The sequence below is a fragment of the Triticum urartu genome, chromosome 5A (assembly GCF_056163025.1).
Source record: "Triticum urartu cultivar PI428250 chromosome 5A, HENAU_Tu73, whole genome shotgun sequence".
Lineage (NCBI taxonomy): Eukaryota > Viridiplantae > Streptophyta > Magnoliopsida > Poales > Poaceae > Triticum > Triticum urartu.
In genome coordinates, this window is record NC_141877.1 from 365,775,265 (window position 1) to 365,792,773 (window position 17,509).

Sequence of the window (17,509 nt, forward strand, 5' to 3'; positions counted from 1 at the left end):
ATTTTTTTGCCCAAAAGCTAAGAAAGACCAGTGGAAAGCAGAAAACCTGAAAAAAAACCTATCTAAAAAGCTGAAAACACGTGTGAAAAAAAAAATCGAAGGAAGCGCCAAGAGTCTGACATGTGGCTGACGCGCTTTCAGCCCACCTCAAATGACCCTTGGGGAGGCTCGCGAAACGAGTGCTCCTCAATTAGTTACTGTCGATATAGGTGCCCCCTCTTTTTTAGGGCACCTTTTTTTTTTTGAATCTGGGCACTTTTCTTTTCTTGTTAGCTTGTTCAGGGTTGAACCCTAGGATTTGCAGTGGGCCTTGCCGGCAACCGAAGCCCACGAGGCCGAGCTTCCAGAACCAGGAAGGTACCAGAAGAGGTATCGCCCCCTCACCACTCACCGGCCTCGCGCACGCACGAAGAACCACCAACAGAGTAGCGCACCTGACGAGGGGGAGGGGGAGAGAAAACCCTATGCCCTAGCGGTCGGCGGCGACCTCTCACCCTCACCGACCTCACGCACGCGCGGGGAGCAAGAGGGACGAAAAGCCCTAGGCCCTAGCGTCCGGCGGCTACCGGCGAGGCGTGCGCGGAGGCGGGGCGGGCCGTTCTCCCGGCCCCCGTCGCGGCGGCTGCAGGTTCGGTCGCCACTAACTCGCTTACTCGCAGAATCTTAGCCCGAGAGAGGTAGCGGCGTTGCCACCGTACTGACCTTTTCTCCCCCGGATTCTCTCCTCTTTCCGGTAGCCATGATGATGATGTCCGACGACGAAGATGACTCGGACCCGCAGTTCAATGTGGTGGCGGATTACTTCTTCGTCGATGCGGAGAAGAACCCCATCTGTCTCTCAGCCTTGCCGATTCGGTTCGAGCAAGGCACGGATGAGGCCACTCAATGCAAACAGAACATCTTCTTGCGGGGAGTCGCTGACTCTGGCATCACAGTTTACACGCATGTGGTTGCCTGGAAGCTGGGGCTTGAAGGCAAGCAGCCCCTGATCGCCGTGCTGTCCGTGGAAGGCAGCTGGATAAATCTCGCCAAGCCCAGGAACAGCTACGAAGAAGAGTTCCGAACAATTTTCATCACAGTGCGGATGCTTCACTTCCTCAGAAGAAAACCTGAGGAGCCTGAGAAGAACATGTGGAGTCATCTTCGCAAAGTTTTTGAGTAATCCACCCATGCACTCTCTGCTCTTTTCTCTCAAATGATTAAAACTATGATATTTACAGAGCCCTTGCCATATTTTCAGCAAGTTTGACCTTAGACCCTCCAAGGACGATTTCAGGAACCACCGTTCCCTATTGAAGCTGTTTGCTGAGAAAGATTTGAACTTAGCAAAATCACAGGTACACATTTTCTGCTCCTCATATGGACAACTGTGCTTGATAACTGATAAGAATAAGATTGTCCACAATACAAATCTGAGGGCTTCACTACATGATTAGCCCTTTGGTGTTTGAGCTGCCTTATGTTGCAATACTTCTCCAATTTGAAATAAACGCTCTGTTCATTTTTCTTTTTAAATTGAATGCTTCATTCTTCTTGATCATTACTAGTTCCCTTGACATGATGCTTGAACTGATGAGCCTGTTTAGCCACCTGTTTCCTTTCAATTTGTTATATTGCCCCAGGAATTCCTTTATGTAAAAACCAATTTGGTCTTATTTTGATTAGCAATCAAGCATATCAGTTGGGTCATAGATATATGAATGGAACGGTATGGGTGGATGGTAGGGATCTTTCTCTCCGTTCTGGGAAAAAAGGGAACAGAGTGCAAATCTGGAAACAGAAATGGATTTTCTGTGGTATGGAGCAGTGTTTTCCGGCAGAACACCCACGGAACTAAAATTTTGGCAACCATAAATGCAGAAATTTCTGTGTTTGTATGTAGCCCACCTCGATAGCTCATAGAGATTTGGCCCAACATATGGCCAGGTTGTTGTTGATTCGGCTATAGGCTGTAGCTGCTGCTTCATGCTTAGCTTTTTTTTTTGCATGCTTCAGGGGGGGGGGGGGGGGCATGCACCTTTGTATCTGTGTCTGCATCATATTCGCTCTGTATTCATTTCTGACTCTATTTGCTTCTTCCGTATTTGTTTATGAGATTTCCGTATTTGCTTCTGCTAAAAAAGTACGGAAACAAATGTAATAACACTCAATTCCATCAGTTTCTGCTTCATTTTCATACATAGTCCTAGCCGTATTCCTTGTCAACTCTAAATAACTTTACTGATTGTATAACTCTTGGCTGGTTCTAATAAACAAAATATTACTCTTGAGTGCCAATATTCTTATATCTCTTATGATGAATGTTATCACAGGTTTTGCGAGCATTTATTGAAGAAGGATCTAAGACGCAAATTAGCGAGGTATGTGTGGGACTATGAATTCTCTCGATTTCTTTTGGCAGGAAACTCATCATGAAGTTAACCATTTTTCTTATTATCATTTCAACTAGGTTGAGTCAGATAATATTGAAATGAAGCAGTCATTTATTGCCTCTGATGAGGAGATAGAGGATATGGTTTCTGATGGAAATTCTGAATCTGATGAAGAGGAGGATGATTTGTTTGATTTTACTTGTGCCATATGTGACAATGGAGGAGACTTGTTAGGGTAGGTGCAAATCTTCTATAGGATGAGTTGGTGACCTAAAATTTCCTATCCATAGTCAGCTTGAAGTTTAATTAGTATTTAGTTGCTCATGTCTTCAGTTGAGCTTACACAAGCAAGATATTTGACTGCATGTATTAGCCCTAGTTCTTAGATTTATGAATACTTGGTTGTATCATGCCCAGGAACGGAAACGGGCTGAAATGATTATATCTGATTGTATAAGTTCAATTATGAAGCTGTAGCTACAGAAAGCGGGGTAGATGAACAGGATTTGGTGCTATCACAATAATTGATTTATTAAGTGGTACACACAGTGAAACTAACCAGGACAAATACCCATGGTTAGAATTTTTAGCTATAGCAAGTTAGCAACTAAGTATTTATTTTAGTAATAACCTAACAAGGACTAATTGATACCCATGGTTAGAATCATGAGGGCACATTGCTAGATCAATTACTGATTACCATGCTGGCTCAACTTTTGCTGACATAAGTAAGATTTGATTGCACAACAAGTTCCTATTTTACAATTAATTTTGTACTCCCCCCGGTCCTGTTTGCTCCGCGTATTAGATTTGTGTCAAGTCAAACTCTATAAAGTTCGGCCAAATTTATATTAAAAAATATCAACATCTACAATACCAAATATATATACTATGAAACTACATTTCACAATGAATCTAACAATATTGATTTGGTATTGTGAGTGTTGATACTTTTTCTATAAGTTTGGTCAAAGTAGAGAACTAGAGATACTTTGACTTCGGACAAAACTTATATGCAGACTAAAAAGGACCGGAGGGAGTATATTTATTTAGAGACAAAAGTGTCAAACATTACATTGGCAGTTGTGGTATTTGAGCCATGACCAAGGAGTCGTGTTAAGACTATTAGGCAACAAGGCTATAGCCTCCTTTTCCTTCTAAATATTTTTCGGTTGTGGAGCTGCTAGACTGTACTCCATGGACTTAACAGGTTACTTTTTATAAGCCATCACCTCCAATAAGCTGTAAACTTTCTTTAAATATAAAACTACATTCCCTTGTTAAATGGTGGCTCATAGCTCATCCAGATGCTAGTCGACATCATCACACCTTGCCTGCATGTAGTGTGTGCCTCATGATGTTTATATCAAATCCAGGTCATGAGCATAGAATGTGTGCCACTATGTTCTTCCTTTCTTAAGACTGCAACGTTTGCCCAAGAACATTTTCAGTTATTGATTCTTCTCATTTCATCACTGTCATGTAAAAGTTTCTATGGTCATTTGTAAGTAGTCATTTAGTGTCAATATTCTAATACTTCTCCGTGTTCTGTTTGCTGTATTATTCTATTGTAGGTGTGATGGCCCATGTATGAGGTCCTTCCATGCCAAAATAGGCACAGGCGAAGATTCGTATTGTGATACCCTTGGGTTCACTGAGGCAGAAGTTGAGGTAGCTTTTGAAATTCCGAGTGGTAAAGATAGCATGAAATTTGAACTTGCTTCTGTTTTTTTATTGACTTTTCTCTTTCAATGTGTTTTAGGCAATGAAAACTTTTCTGTGCAAGAACTGTGAGTATAAGCAACACCAGTGCTTTATTTGTGGAGTATTAGAGCCTTCGGATGGACCAACTGCTAAGGTACATTGCCATTGTTTTAACTTTTTTCACTCTGGTTTCACTGTTCATTAACAATAAAGTGATTTTCGGCGCTGATCGGCAACACTTAATTACTCCATCCCAAAATATAAGATCATTTTTGACACTATGCTCGTATATTTTGGGACAGAGGGGAGTACTTATTATGCATTAATCTTGCTGTTACATGACTTTAAAGCTGCAATTGTTATTTGCAGTTTTAGGCTTTCAACCACTATACAGCCAGCATTACCTAGGAATGCAGAACTAGGAGTAGTACTATGAAAGAGCATCTAGTTGACATTTCATAAAGTAGATATTCTGAATGTTATGAAATAGTTTAGTTGTTCTAGCAGTTACGTACTAGGGGCATTTAATACCATTTTATCTGTAAAATTTGGCTATTGCAATAAGCCAATAACTAATGGTTAGGTAATTAAAGTGTAACTATGACCGTATTTCAGCGCTTCGGATGGAGTAATTGCATCGTTCTAGCTGTTAGGAAGTGCATCTACTTAAGTATCAATGTGAATCATATTTTATTCAGTGCTTTATGATTATGCAGTTTTGCTAATTATGATATTATTCTTTAGGTGTTTCTTTGTAACAATGCTACATGTGGGTACTTTTACCACCCCAAATGTGTTGCAAGAAAACTTCATCCTAACAACAAGGTTGAAGCCTTAGAAAAGGAGAACAAGATAATAGGTGGATCTTCATTTACGTGCCCCATTCATTGGTGTTTTCACTGTAAAGGCTTGGAGGATAGATCACAAGAACAATTGCAGTTTGCTGTTTGCAGACGCTGTCCAAAGTCATATCATAGAAAATGTTTGCCAAGGTGCTGCTGCCTTTCTTTTTCTAAATTTCTTAATCCATATGTGGTCTCTTCTGTTCTTCTCATACTCGAGATATTTCAGAGAAATACCCTTTGAAGATAGCGACGAGGACATTGTTACACGAGCCTGGGACCTTTCAAAAAGAATTTTGATCTACTGTTTGTATGTAGTAACTTCTTCACTTATATTTGTTAAATGCTGTCTACATTGTTCATATACTGACTTGTCGTAAACTGTTCAGGGACCATGAGATAGATAGTGACATTGAGACACCTGTCAGGAATCATATAAAGTTTCCTGGTATTCCAAAAATTGTAAAACCAGCAGATTACCTAAAGAGAAAAAACAAGGTGTTGATTAACAAGAGAAAGAGAGATTTTGATGAATCATTTCCTGACCAACCTTCAATTAAAGCTGCAAAGCTGCCAGTCAAGGTTCGGGTGCAAGAAGAACATGCCAGAAAATTTGCTGTGAAGAGTTCATCGGAGCAATTTGTTGACAAGCCTGAGAAGAAAAAACCAAAGGTCAAAGATACTTCTGCAAGCAGTTCAAGACGTGCAAATGAGCAGGAAAAATACTTGGCAACTTCATCCTTATCTACTATGGGGAGCTTGCCCCAGAGTTCATTTCCTAGGGTGGACAGTGAAACAGAGAAGAGGTTAGTCACTTGATATAATTACTTGAGGACTCCAGTCACTACACACCCATACATGACCATGTGCTAATTGTACTACGTACTACTACCTCTGTCCGGATTTAAAGGGCCCTTTGGCCAACCTGCCCTGTCCGGATTTACTAGGCTGCATGTAGGGCTGCAAATGAGTCGAGCTCGAGCGAGTTGGAGTTGCCTCAGCTCAACTCATATGAAAATTCGAGCGAGCTCAAACTGAGTGAAGCTCATGATCGAGTTGTAGAACATGACTCGTGCTCAGCTTGTAACGATCTCGAGTCGATCTCGAGCTAGTTTCGAGCTAAATGAGATGGTAAAAATTATAAATCTATGGATGAAAAACAAAAAAATTAAGGTGAATATGCTGGGAATCTTTGCCAAAATTATAGGATATTTAACTAGTCGACCACGTGCCATAATTAGGCCTAAATCTTCTCTGCACTTAATTAAGTTTTCATGTTTGTTGGTAAATAAAATGGAGAAAAATTATGGACAACATATATGGTAATAAATTATCTTATTTCTATTTATTATATGGCATGATCATTTAACATAATGACATTCTGTCGAGCTAACGAGCTAAAATCGAGCGAGCCAACATTGGCTCAAGATCGGCTCGATTCTCGGTGGAGCTACATAAAGTGTTCAAACTCAGCTTGTTTTCTTTTCAAGTCGATCACGAGTCGAGTTAAAAAACGAGTTGATCTCGATCGGCTCACGAGCCTCGAGCTTTTCTTGCAGCCCTAGCTGCATGTGCATGCAAGTTAGAAAAAGAAATAGGCTGCCGCATGCATGCAATCCATTGGCGCATGCACGGTGGTGAGAGAAGGACGTGCAGGGAGGTGAGAGAAATAGGCTGCGGGAGTCTTGCATGCGTTCTATTCATTGGGGGAGGCTGGGAGGTGAGAGAGAAAGCATGGAAGCTTTTGGGCTAATTAAAGCAATACTTAATTAGAAAGACAAATGCCTTGGTACTAGAGATCTGGTTGCTGGGTCTTATAAACATGGACGGAGGTAGTATAAGTGTATGCTTGGTTTGTGTCCAAAATGTACCCTACATATTTTATGTCAATGGCAAAAAAAAATGGCCTTTGTTTTGGATGGTTGCAGTTTTCTGGCGTGCCCACTTCTACTCTAGTGCAGTTTTGTTGGCAATATTGGCCAAGCCATAGGCAAGAAAAACCTTGGCCAAAGTTTTGGCTAGCCAAATCTTTGGTAAGGTAGACTTGGGCTCATACAAAACACTAAGGAAACTTACCAGAATGCCTGACTCTAAAACCAAACACACATGGAAATGTAGTTCTCCTGGACCTGACCAGGGCCTAAAAGCTTACTTGTTTATCTTGCTACAATTATCTTCTTGCGTCCTGTGTTTAGCCTTTTTCGTTCAGTTTTATTGACACGGATGTGCAAAGCATAAGTTGATCAAACATTATTTACATTTTAGACTTTAGAGTCCTCATGGAGTCATGGTACCACCTGATATATTCTCAATCTTACTTGCAGGGTAATTGCTTTGGTAGAGAAAGAAGGCTCTTCCTTGACACTAAAAGATATATCAAGCAGGTGCCTTGTGCCCTCAACTCATGTATACGCTGGCAGGCAAACTGATAAGATTGTTGCGACGGGCAAGCTTGAGCGTTCTGTTCAGGTCCATTCACTGTTCAGTATTTCCAGCAGGAAATGCAACTTTCATACTAGTTATTATTTGTTCAACATTTTCTGAATGATGGGCTTTTTAGGCTGTAGGAGCAGCTCTAAAAGCGCTTGGTAATGGAGGTAATGTTAATGAGGCGAAAGCAGTGTGTGAACCTCAAGTTTTGAAGCAGCTAACAAAGTGGCATGTATGTATATTCTAATCATATATTTATCTTTCCATATACTGTTGTTTTTGTAGAAACTTGCATAAATATATCATTCCTATGAGATTTATGGCACGCTCTTTCCGTGCGTGAAGAAGATTCACTGTCAGTATACTTTGATAATTATGATGCATCTGTTCATAATTATGCTTCAAGTGGTACTTTGATAGTTTTTGTTAATGCCGTTATAATATTTCTTTGGTGTTATCCTCTGAAGTCGGTATACTTTGTTTTAATCACGTCAGTTCCAACACTTGAGTTAACCGATTATTAGTTATAGTAAAAATATGTCAATCTTCTCATGATCTATGAAAGCCGCAATGGCACTTTTACCCCGTCTTCATCTTAGCGTTTCTCCTTGAGTTGTTGGCGGGAATGAGCCATTTATTTCCTGAGCATACTGTGATGTTGGGCAGAACATTTGCCTTGCAATGTTATGGTAGCCAATTGATTTCTAACTTTAGATTGTTTTTCTTGTTCCAGACTAGGCTCAGAGTATATATTTCACCTTTCATTTATGGATCACGCTACAGTTCTTTTGGTCGACATTTCACAAAGGTGGACAAGCTTGTTGAGGTACATTCTTATCCAGAAATTATGTTGACACAGCATGAAACATTAACGAGTTTTATATAAAGCCTTAGGTCAAGGTTGTCAGAATCACGATTCTACGACTTTATGATCCAAACTAACCGCTCTGATTCTACGATTTTGGTTAGTAGAATCTACATTTTTACGATTCTGATAGTTAAGATTCTACTATATGCGATCCTACCATTGGAGCTCCGATCCGATTCAGAAAAATCACGGTTCTGACAACCTTGCTTAGGGGCTGTTTGTTTCTAGGCCTAGTAATGCCACACTTTGCCACACATTTCTTCTCAAACTATCCTAAGGTTAGTTCAGTAAAAATGGAGCCACAAGTTGGCAAGCCCTAAGGGAATCTTGCCACACTAAGTGTATATGATGTGGGGCCCTGGTGTGGGAAAATGCATCTTACCTAGGTATGGATTGAACAAAACACACCTAAATTAGTTAAACTTGCCTCATCTTAGGTGTGGCAACCTTTGGCAAAGTTAGTCTCAAACCAAAAAACTTTAAGTACCTTTAGAGAGACGAGGAGGTTTCTAGTTTCCACTGTTAGAAAGATATTTGTATTTGTACCAGGTCTCATGTATTTCCTTCTGTATTTTCAGATTCCTAGTTTATATATAGATTAAGTTGCTATTCCTCTTAACATGGTATCAAGAACTGAAAGGTTTTTGATCGTTTTTCCCTCCCCTCCACCACGTGCCAGCAACTCACCCCCTCCTCCCCGTACGCATTGATCTTTTCCCCTATCACACGCTAAAAGCTATGTCGAAGACCAAGCTCCAATTAATTTCTTTTTTGTGGTGCCTGTCTGATGTTATGGTCTGTTTTTTTTAATCTTAGCTTACTTTGTGGGATTTCTGCCCACTTGTCAATTTGACCTTTTGGTTGACAATAATATCCTCTCTTGAAATTCTTACTTGAATGCACTTCACCGAGAAGCTCTTTCTGCCAGATTTTTTTTGCTCCATAGACCAGGGAGCAAGAAACCAACATCAGGAGCTTTTCACCCTCTTTGATTTTAGAACAAAAAAGGGCCAGCTCCATGGTCTAATTGTCACCTTTTGATCTCCCCTTTATATTGGAACAGACATATTTCTTGTGCATGATCCAAATGTTTCTCTCGTGAGTTGGAACCAGAAAAGATTGGCCAGCTGGAAATCACCTTGGGAAATTTCTGGCCAAGAGCTATTAAAGGATCATGAATATTTTTGGAAAGGAAATCATAGAATCTGACTGATTGCTCCCATTCATCCCGCTGAGTGCTTCAAACTACCTATTTGTTTGTTATTTCTCTTTTTCTACCTGATGTTTGTTATTTCTCTCTACTGAATAATTTACTTATAATTCTATACAATTACACCTCATTAGCAGATTGTTGATAAACTTCATTGATATGTTACAGATTGTTGATAAACTTCATTGGTATGTGGAACCTGGTGATACGGTATATTCTCTCTCTAGTACATGAGGCACATACTTGTGTCATTGATTATGCCCTCTATTGAAGCAGTGTTCTAGTTATTTTAAAAAGGCTAAATATGTGTAACCCACCATTGCATATGCTATCCCTACTGAGTGCTCATGAATGAACGATAATCAGAATGATGTTTTACAGTATGTTACATACTGTAGGTCTGCTCAGTGCTCACTAATGAATGATAATGAAAAAGATGTTTTACAGCATGTTAGGTCTCTGCTCAGTGCTCACTAATGACGGTAACGAAAATTTATGATAATGTTTGCTGTGATAACCAATCTCAACAAATAGTACAAAAAAGAGCTTAACTACCAGGAGTAGAATCGAGGTTTTGTACTAAGTTACAGCCTATTCTTGAGCTGTATGAAGTACCCATTTTTTAAATCATGGCAGGTTATTTTAGTTTAGTTTTTAGGAGGGCTTCTGGCTTTTATCCGTCTTTGTTTAGCTTTGGATTATGTGGATCTATTGCATATTAATACGATTTTACCAGTAGGGATCTCCCGTACTGTCCTTGTAAAAATGCTATTTTCATTTTATCATAGCCGCCACACACAGTATCACCGATTCATTGTATTTGCATCATGCCTTTGATATATCTTGAATTCTGTTGAACTTGAAGATAGTGGATTTCTGCTGTGGCGCAAATGATTTCAGTCGATTGATGAAAGAAAAACTTGATGAAGTTGACAAGAAGTGTTATTTCAAGAATTATGATCTTATCCAACCACAGGTAAACTACCGAGTCCTTTTGAGTTGATAGCACAGTCCTTGTTTAATTTTCTTTGGGAACATAAAATCCTTGGTTTATTTATCCTCTGGTACTTTGTTGCTTTGTTCCTGATAATTGGTTTAAAATTAGACAACTAGTCTTTGTTTAATCTATGATTGGCAAATCGTAACCTGGGCCAGTGGACCACTTGACTAGAATGGGTACTTGCATGACTGGGTGACTAGTCGACGATTTGCGGTGGCTAATTGAATCTGCCTGGTAGTGCGACTTAAGGCCCACTGCCAGTTTTTGAGATATATATACTATGTGTTGAGAGGCAATTTGAGGCCACTACACCACACGCTGCCAGGCAAAGAGAGGGATGAGCATCACACTAACCACACAGCAGTGTCATGGCCACTGGTTATTGCCCCAGCTCGTTGGAACCGTCAGCCCATCTCCGCCTTCGGCCTTTGCAGGTGACTCCTCTGTTCTTTCTTTTCATCTCCTCTTCCATCTCCCGTCATGCTCTGTTCTGTAGGCTATGCTCTGGCCTGTTGCTTTGTTAGCTAGTGTAGTACCTGCTTTCATTCCTAATGCGTGTACTAGCGTTATACCGCAGATTTCTTTTAGAATTAGACTGTTTGTTGATGTTTACAACACTACTGCTGGTTTTAGCGTGAGACATACTTGGATAATTAGATCTGCAGATGTTTTACACTAGCAAATATTCCTGTGCTTCTTTGATTCTATGATTTCTACCAACTAGCAAGTTCAACTAATGCAATACTATGTAACATTGGTTTCTGCAGGTCCCATGGCTCAGCTGCATGGAGGTGATCCAATTGCAGCCATAGCCGCTGACTCTGAGGCACCCACGGATCCCGCACAGTATCAAGTTATTTTGGTGCAGTATTGTATAGTCTAGTATTTGTAGCTGATGGTAGGATTATTCACGACTAACCTTAACTAGTACTCCCTCCGTAAACAAATACAAGACGTTCTAACTTTTTTCTGATTCGGATGTGTATAGACGCATTTTAGTGTGTTTGTTCACTCATTTCAGTCCGTATGTAGTCCATATTGAAATGTCTAAAACACCTTATATTTGTTTATGGAGGGAGTAGCAACTAGTCGGTGTACCCCAACAGTCAAGATTTAACGACTTGTAAACCTTCCCATCAAATAGAGCTCCTGAAGTAAATGCATTAGGACTTACCTACTGTGATCTGTTTATTCCATGGCCTGAAAGTGCCCTTACTGGAGTTCCAATTGCTTTCCCACTTTCATGCTTACTCCCAATATTTATGCCCTTCCCAGAATAGCTTTTGCTTTGAAAGGAGGGATTGGATGACTGTGCAGCCAGACGAACTGCCTGGCGGAAGCCGACTGGTATACTTTATGCGACACAGATACTAGTTGTTCTGGAGTACAAAATAATTCCTACTGCTGGTTAACATCTATTAATACTTGATTAGATAATGGGGCTTAATCCTCCTTTTGGAGTCAAAGCAGCTCTGGCGAACAAATTTATCGACAAAGCATTGTCTTTTAAGCCCAAGCTTGTTATACTAATTGTCCCAAAAGAAACTAAAAGGTAACCACCATATTCCTTTCTGTTAAACTTTGTGTTGAATTGTTAAGATTGTTATATTGACATCTCTTTTTCACACTTTCTTTGGACTCTGTTCATGCTCTCCTCATTTTCTGGTATTGCCAGGTTAGATCAAAAGAAGACACCTTATGATTTGGTTTGGGAGGATAGTAACTGTCTTGCTGGGAAGGTAAAGGGCTTAAGAACTTCAATAAATCTTATTGACCTTTGAGCGTAGTTTATTCCCTTCTTGTTTTGCCTAATATATTTCTTTGAATTGGCAGTCGTTTTATTTGCCTGGTTCTCTCGATGTGAATGACAAAATAGTTCAAGGGTGGAATGCATCTGCACCACCCCTCTATTTGTGGAGTCGTTCTGATTGGACAAAAAAGCATAAGGAAGTAGCCAAGATGCATAATCACACAAGTGTGGGGAAAATCACTCGCCGTGTTGAACAGGGTAATTTGTCAGATGACGGCCCTGCGAAGAAAGAAGCTGAATCTTCTGATGTGCTTAATTCAAGATCAGGGAAAGAAAAGGAGAATATAGGAAATACCTCATGCCACCCAAGAGAGGTCAATCTATCAGATAATGTACCTGCACGGAGAAAAGCTGAACCTAAGAGTAAACAAAATGCTAGATCAGGAAAAGCTAAAGAGACTAGAGAGAAGGCTACATGTGATTTCAGAGAGGATAGTCCATCAGGAAAAGCAGAAGAGAGAAGGCATAAGGCGGCATGCTCTGTCGGAGAGGTTAGTCCATCAGATGACCACCTTGTGAAGAAACAAGATAGACTTGGAGAAGAGAAAGCAGCCAGAAAGGCCAACTTCACGGTGAAGAAGCAAGCTAGGCCCAGAGAAGAAAAAGAAGCTAATCTATCAGGTAACCACCCCCTGAAGAAACAAGCTGAAGCTACCTCTCAACAAATTTCCCGACCAGGGAAACAGAATAGCAGGGATGGAAGCAAGAGCTCTGATGACAGGAGCAGGAAAAGGATCCCTGACGAGGCAGACAGCCTGCCTCCAGAAAAGCAAGTGGAAGTTGCCTATGAGGAGACAAGAGCTATTCCAAGTAAAAGGGGTATGCACCATGGACAGAGCAATGGAACTAATGCTCGTGTAAAGGAATCGAAAGGGAGTTCAGACATGAGTATGCCATCATCCCTTGAAAACAGCACTGCTCATCACAGATCCAGAAGCAATTCCCCATTTATACCAACTGAACAACCCTCTGGTTATACGACAGCGCACCGCGATAGTAATATGAAGTATCATGTGAAAGAACCTCGCGTCTCTACATTCAACAGCGCTACTACTTATCAGGGAAGTTATTTGGCAAACAGTGATGGGCGCAAGGATGCAATTGGAGAGAGGAATGACCCCACTTTTTACACGGGTGCTGATGATAGGTCAAGTGCGTACAACTCTAGCATTGAAGAGATGACCAAAAGGTATGCCCCTGGCCGAGCTGGGGACGCGTGCAGTCCGCAAGGTCAGGGAAATGGTGGCAGCTTCTCCAGGAGGCAGGATGATCACCTTCAGACCAGTCTTTACTCCCTTGGTTCTTCAGGTGCTAGATATGACCAGATTGGTTCTTCAGGTGCTAGATATGACCAGATTGTTTCTTCAGGTGCAAGATATGACCCGCGATCTTTAACTTCGCCGTCTTATGGGCTATTGAGTACAACTCCACGGAGCTCAGTCATAGACAAGTACAGTCCAGGGTTCTCGGGTTCAAGTGGATCTGGACCGTCAGTCATGGACAGCTACGCTCCTGGTTACTTGGGTGCAAATGCACCAGGAAGAAGCTTGGTAATGGACAGATATGCTCCACCCCTCGATGAAACGAACTACGCAATGCGAGGTGTTCATGATGTGCCTGGATATGGAAGGGACATGCCTCCACAGTACCCCTACAGAGGGCCAGATCCTTCTGGCAGAGGGCCGCCTCATATTTGATTACTGAAGCTTCTTCAAGTTACCCTAGCCATGCAGTTTTAATTCTTTCTGACCCGACCTGTTCAAAGTGACTTCTGTAATTAGGTTGTCACGAATGAAAGGTATGCAGATGATGACTCGCTGTTTAGTCCTTGCCAATGCTGTGATACCTGTTATGTGAAAATCTCTATTTTGCGCCCTGTTTCATGCGTTCCTTTGCTGGTGCGGATTGTACAGGAGGTGGGAAAGATCATACCTTGCAATACAATATAGCCTGTATGATATAGCCTGTATGGTCAGAGACCGTGTGAGGGTATTTCATGGCACCCTGGCCCACTGCTTGGTTTCAGGCTGGTCGTAGTGGTAGTATCATAGCTAGTATCATGCATGTCAACTAGAAAATTTTGATGAGATGTTGTAGCATTAAATGAAGATATCTAGTATCATGCATGCCAACTAGAAAATTTTAATGAGATGTTGTAGCATTAAATGAAGATAGAGAAGGTGGAGTATCATATCATGATACTGTATCATAATTAATGTTATGCTACTTTGTGTCATGCATAATAATAAATAAAGTACCACATTGATATTAATATATGATACTATGCATTATAAAGATAGTATCATACACTAGTATCATAATATGATACTCCTCGTTACAACCAGTCTCATCCGGATGCGAACGCTCCTTCACGCAGCTGTCTCCTCTGACTGCCACGCGTCCCCTGGACCCCACCACCGATATAACCTCTGTCTAGCCTTTCGTGGGATATCTTTTCAGCCACACGTCCTCAGTCTTCCTGGTCAAACCGTTTTCTCCCCATCTTCTCTTCCATCCCGTGGGGATCTCATCCACCATGGATGGCCTTCATTAGCTCTCTTTTTCAAGTGATGCGAGGGCGCTACGAGGCTGGTCCGGCTGCTGCGAGCCCACTGCAAGGCTGCGACAACAACCCAGCGATGCTGCAACGGGATCTCAGCTGCGGCGGTGGCTCAGACCGCTCCAGCGATGCTGCGGTGGCGCTGCCGTGCTGCAACGACATCTCAGTGACGGCGGCTGAACTGCTGCGAACGGTGGCTCGGGCTGCTCCGGCGATGCTGCGATGGCGTTGTCGTGGTGTGAGCCAGTGCTGCGCTGGCAGCTCAACTGCTGCAACGGTGTTTTCAGGCTGCTCTAGTGATGCTCCGACAATGCCGTCGTGCCAGTGCTACGACAGTCATCGACAAGCTATGAGTGGGTGCTGCGACGGCGCCGCCGTGCTGCGAGGCAGACGGAGTTGCTATGACGGGTGATGTTGTTGCGAGCCGGTGCTGCCAGCACCGTCGTGCTGCGACATGTTGCAAGCGGGAGTGTTGCATGCTGGTGCTGCGGCGGCGCTGCCATGCAGGCCGCCGGAGTTGCTAGGTGCTTTGGACGTGAGATGGCGTTATGTAACGGGAAGACAGAGGAAAGGACGACCATGTGCGTTGACTTTCATCGGTCCTAGCTGAGCAGTGTGCATCCATGTGGCCGCTCTGGTGCGCAGCCCGAGGGCCAAACCGTCAGATGGCGAGCCTTGACCCTACCATCTTCATTTTCATCCTCCCTTTTGTCCGCGCCACCACCATGACCTGGTCTACGTCTTGTTGTTTAAGCTCCAAGCTTGATGTCGACCGGTAGCCATGGTCTGCAAAAGGTTACTTACTACTCCCTCCGTTTTTAAATATAGGTTTTTTTAGAGATTTCAATACAAACTACACACGCGCGCGCGCGCGCACACACACACACATATATATATATAGCATATATTTACTTATTTTGTTCCGTATGTAATCTTTTATTAGAATCTTTAAAAAGACTTATATTTAGGAACAAAGAAAGTACAAGATGCTGACCCATGGTTTGGCAAAAGGTTACCTACTATAAGAGCTGATTCCGATAGTAATCCTAGTGGAGATGGAGACATGACACGTCGCTCGCATTGCAACCGGATGAGGGGGGACGCATTAGAGTTTTGTCCTACTACCCGTAACCACGAGGCCGGCGGCTCCGGCATGAATGTCATCAACATATCCGATGACAAGTAGACCTTTGCTTATTTTTAGCTATGTACGTTCATGAATTTTCTGTTGTATGTGCTAGTAGTATGGATTTGAGGATCCGAAAATGAAGACTATGATTTCAATGTCTAAAATTGAGGGGTGATACTATGGACACGTCCGAGATGTATAGGGGTCCAGATAGGGCTGGACCAAAAGCTCGTAGCTCGCGAGCTTAATGAGCGCTCGATAGTTCGGCTCGTTAAGCTCGTAGCTCGCTTCTTAATGAACAGAGCCAATCATTGATTTTAGCTCGTTAAGCTTAACGAGCTTAACGAGTGAGCTAACGAGTTTCACGAGTAGCTCGTTAAGCTCGTTAGTAACAACACAACGCATATTTTCATCTTACGTGACAAATTTTTTTTGTAGCACCTCAGCCCATCTAATTTAATCTAATCGACATATGAGGCAACAAACTACTTCATTTCTTTTTGTCATCATATTTCATCTTGAAAACCATACCTTCACATTCATCATGTACATCATAACACATTATAGTCTGTTGAGCGCCCGCGAGCGCTCACGAGCTTAACGAGCTTCAAACGAGCCGAGCCGAGCAGAGTTTTCTGCTCGTTAATCTTAACGAGCTTAACGAGCCGAGCCTTAACGAGCACGAGCTTAACGAGTACGAGCTTAACGAGCCGAGCTGCTCGTTAGTCCACCCCTAGGTCTAGATTTGTGCAGTCCGGGTATACATGATCTAATACCCAACATCTGTAGGCCTATAGCGATTCCTTGTAGAAATAAAATATCAGAGGCTTCCATAAACTGAAGAAGTAAGGTGGAGCTGCACTCAAGTCCTCATTTGGTGCTCGAGATCTGCAACGCCTGGAGCCGGTGGACATTTTATTCTGTGCGTCACGACATAAACATCAAAATTTATTAACAAGGTTCGATGAACTCGTCTACTTCCCGGGCCATGAGTATTGGTGCTCCTCGCATGATATCGTGGCCGTCCAAGTGCTGACACATGCCGTTGCCTCCCCCTGCATGCCTGTCTATACCCCCGGGTGTTTTATAGGAAATCAAGTCAGACTCCGACACTAATTGTATCCTATCCACACTCACACATACTATTCGACACAAACTTAACTTGACGAATGTTCTTCACCATCTTAAATTCGTCTGTGCGTTGAACTTCCATGTACTTCGGTCTTGGGTGGCCTCCTTCGTAGATTATCGAGAGCTATACGACAAGTCTGACTTGGCCCTAGACCTGTCGTCTCCATGGTACCTTGCTGCTACTCCTACAATTCCAGTTTATGTGGATCCACCTACAATAGTGCATCTTTGCAACTTGTAAAGATGCGAAGCCGTCCTCTCATCGATAGAGCCATGTGCAATCCAGCAAGGGCCGCCGCCAAGTTTTTGCCCCCCTGGTTTTCTCTTGCACCCAAGGTCCGCCAATGCATGCTCTCTCCCATCATTATGGTCACCTCATCCTTCATGATTCTCATGGTCCTCATCACAATGAAAGAACATACCACCATCATGAAGAATTCCAAGCGAAATTAT

At 42.3% G+C, this 17,509-nt stretch overlaps 1 protein-coding gene across 1 annotated transcript; it reads left to right on the plus strand.

Moving 5' to 3' along the window:
- Nucleotides 1-380: 380 nt before the first annotated feature.
- LOC125508997 (protein ENHANCED DOWNY MILDEW 2) lies at nucleotides 381-14,198 on the plus strand. Its single transcript, XM_048673824.2, has 19 exons — nucleotides 381-628; nucleotides 738-1,158; nucleotides 1,241-1,337; nucleotides 2,313-2,360; nucleotides 2,450-2,607; nucleotides 3,947-4,043; nucleotides 4,135-4,230; nucleotides 4,821-5,068; nucleotides 5,148-5,228; nucleotides 5,308-5,724; nucleotides 7,243-7,387; nucleotides 7,479-7,580; nucleotides 8,082-8,174; nucleotides 9,595-9,636; nucleotides 10,292-10,402; nucleotides 11,702-11,773; nucleotides 11,860-11,978; nucleotides 12,102-12,165; nucleotides 12,260-14,198. The coding sequence occupies exons 2-19, from the start codon at nucleotides 740-742 to the stop codon at nucleotides 13,931-13,933; spliced, it is 4,083 nt and encodes a 1,360-aa protein (XP_048529781.2). The 5' UTR covers nucleotides 381-628; nucleotides 738-739; the 3' UTR covers nucleotides 13,934-14,198.
- Nucleotides 14,199-17,509: the final 3,311 nt, after the last annotated feature.

Coding starts and splice junctions, on each gene's coding strand:
- LOC125508997 (XM_048673824.2), top strand. CDS start 740: ATGATGATGATGTCCGACGACGAAGATGACTCGGACCCGCAGTTCAAT. Junction 5,725..7,242: donor GACAGTGAAACAGAGAAGAG/GTTAGTCACTTG, acceptor TCTTACTTGCAG/GGTAATTGCTTTGGTAGAGA. Junction 7,581..8,081: donor AGCAGCTAACAAAGTGGCAT/GTATGTATATTC, acceptor TTCTTGTTCCAG/ACTAGGCTCAGAGTATATAT.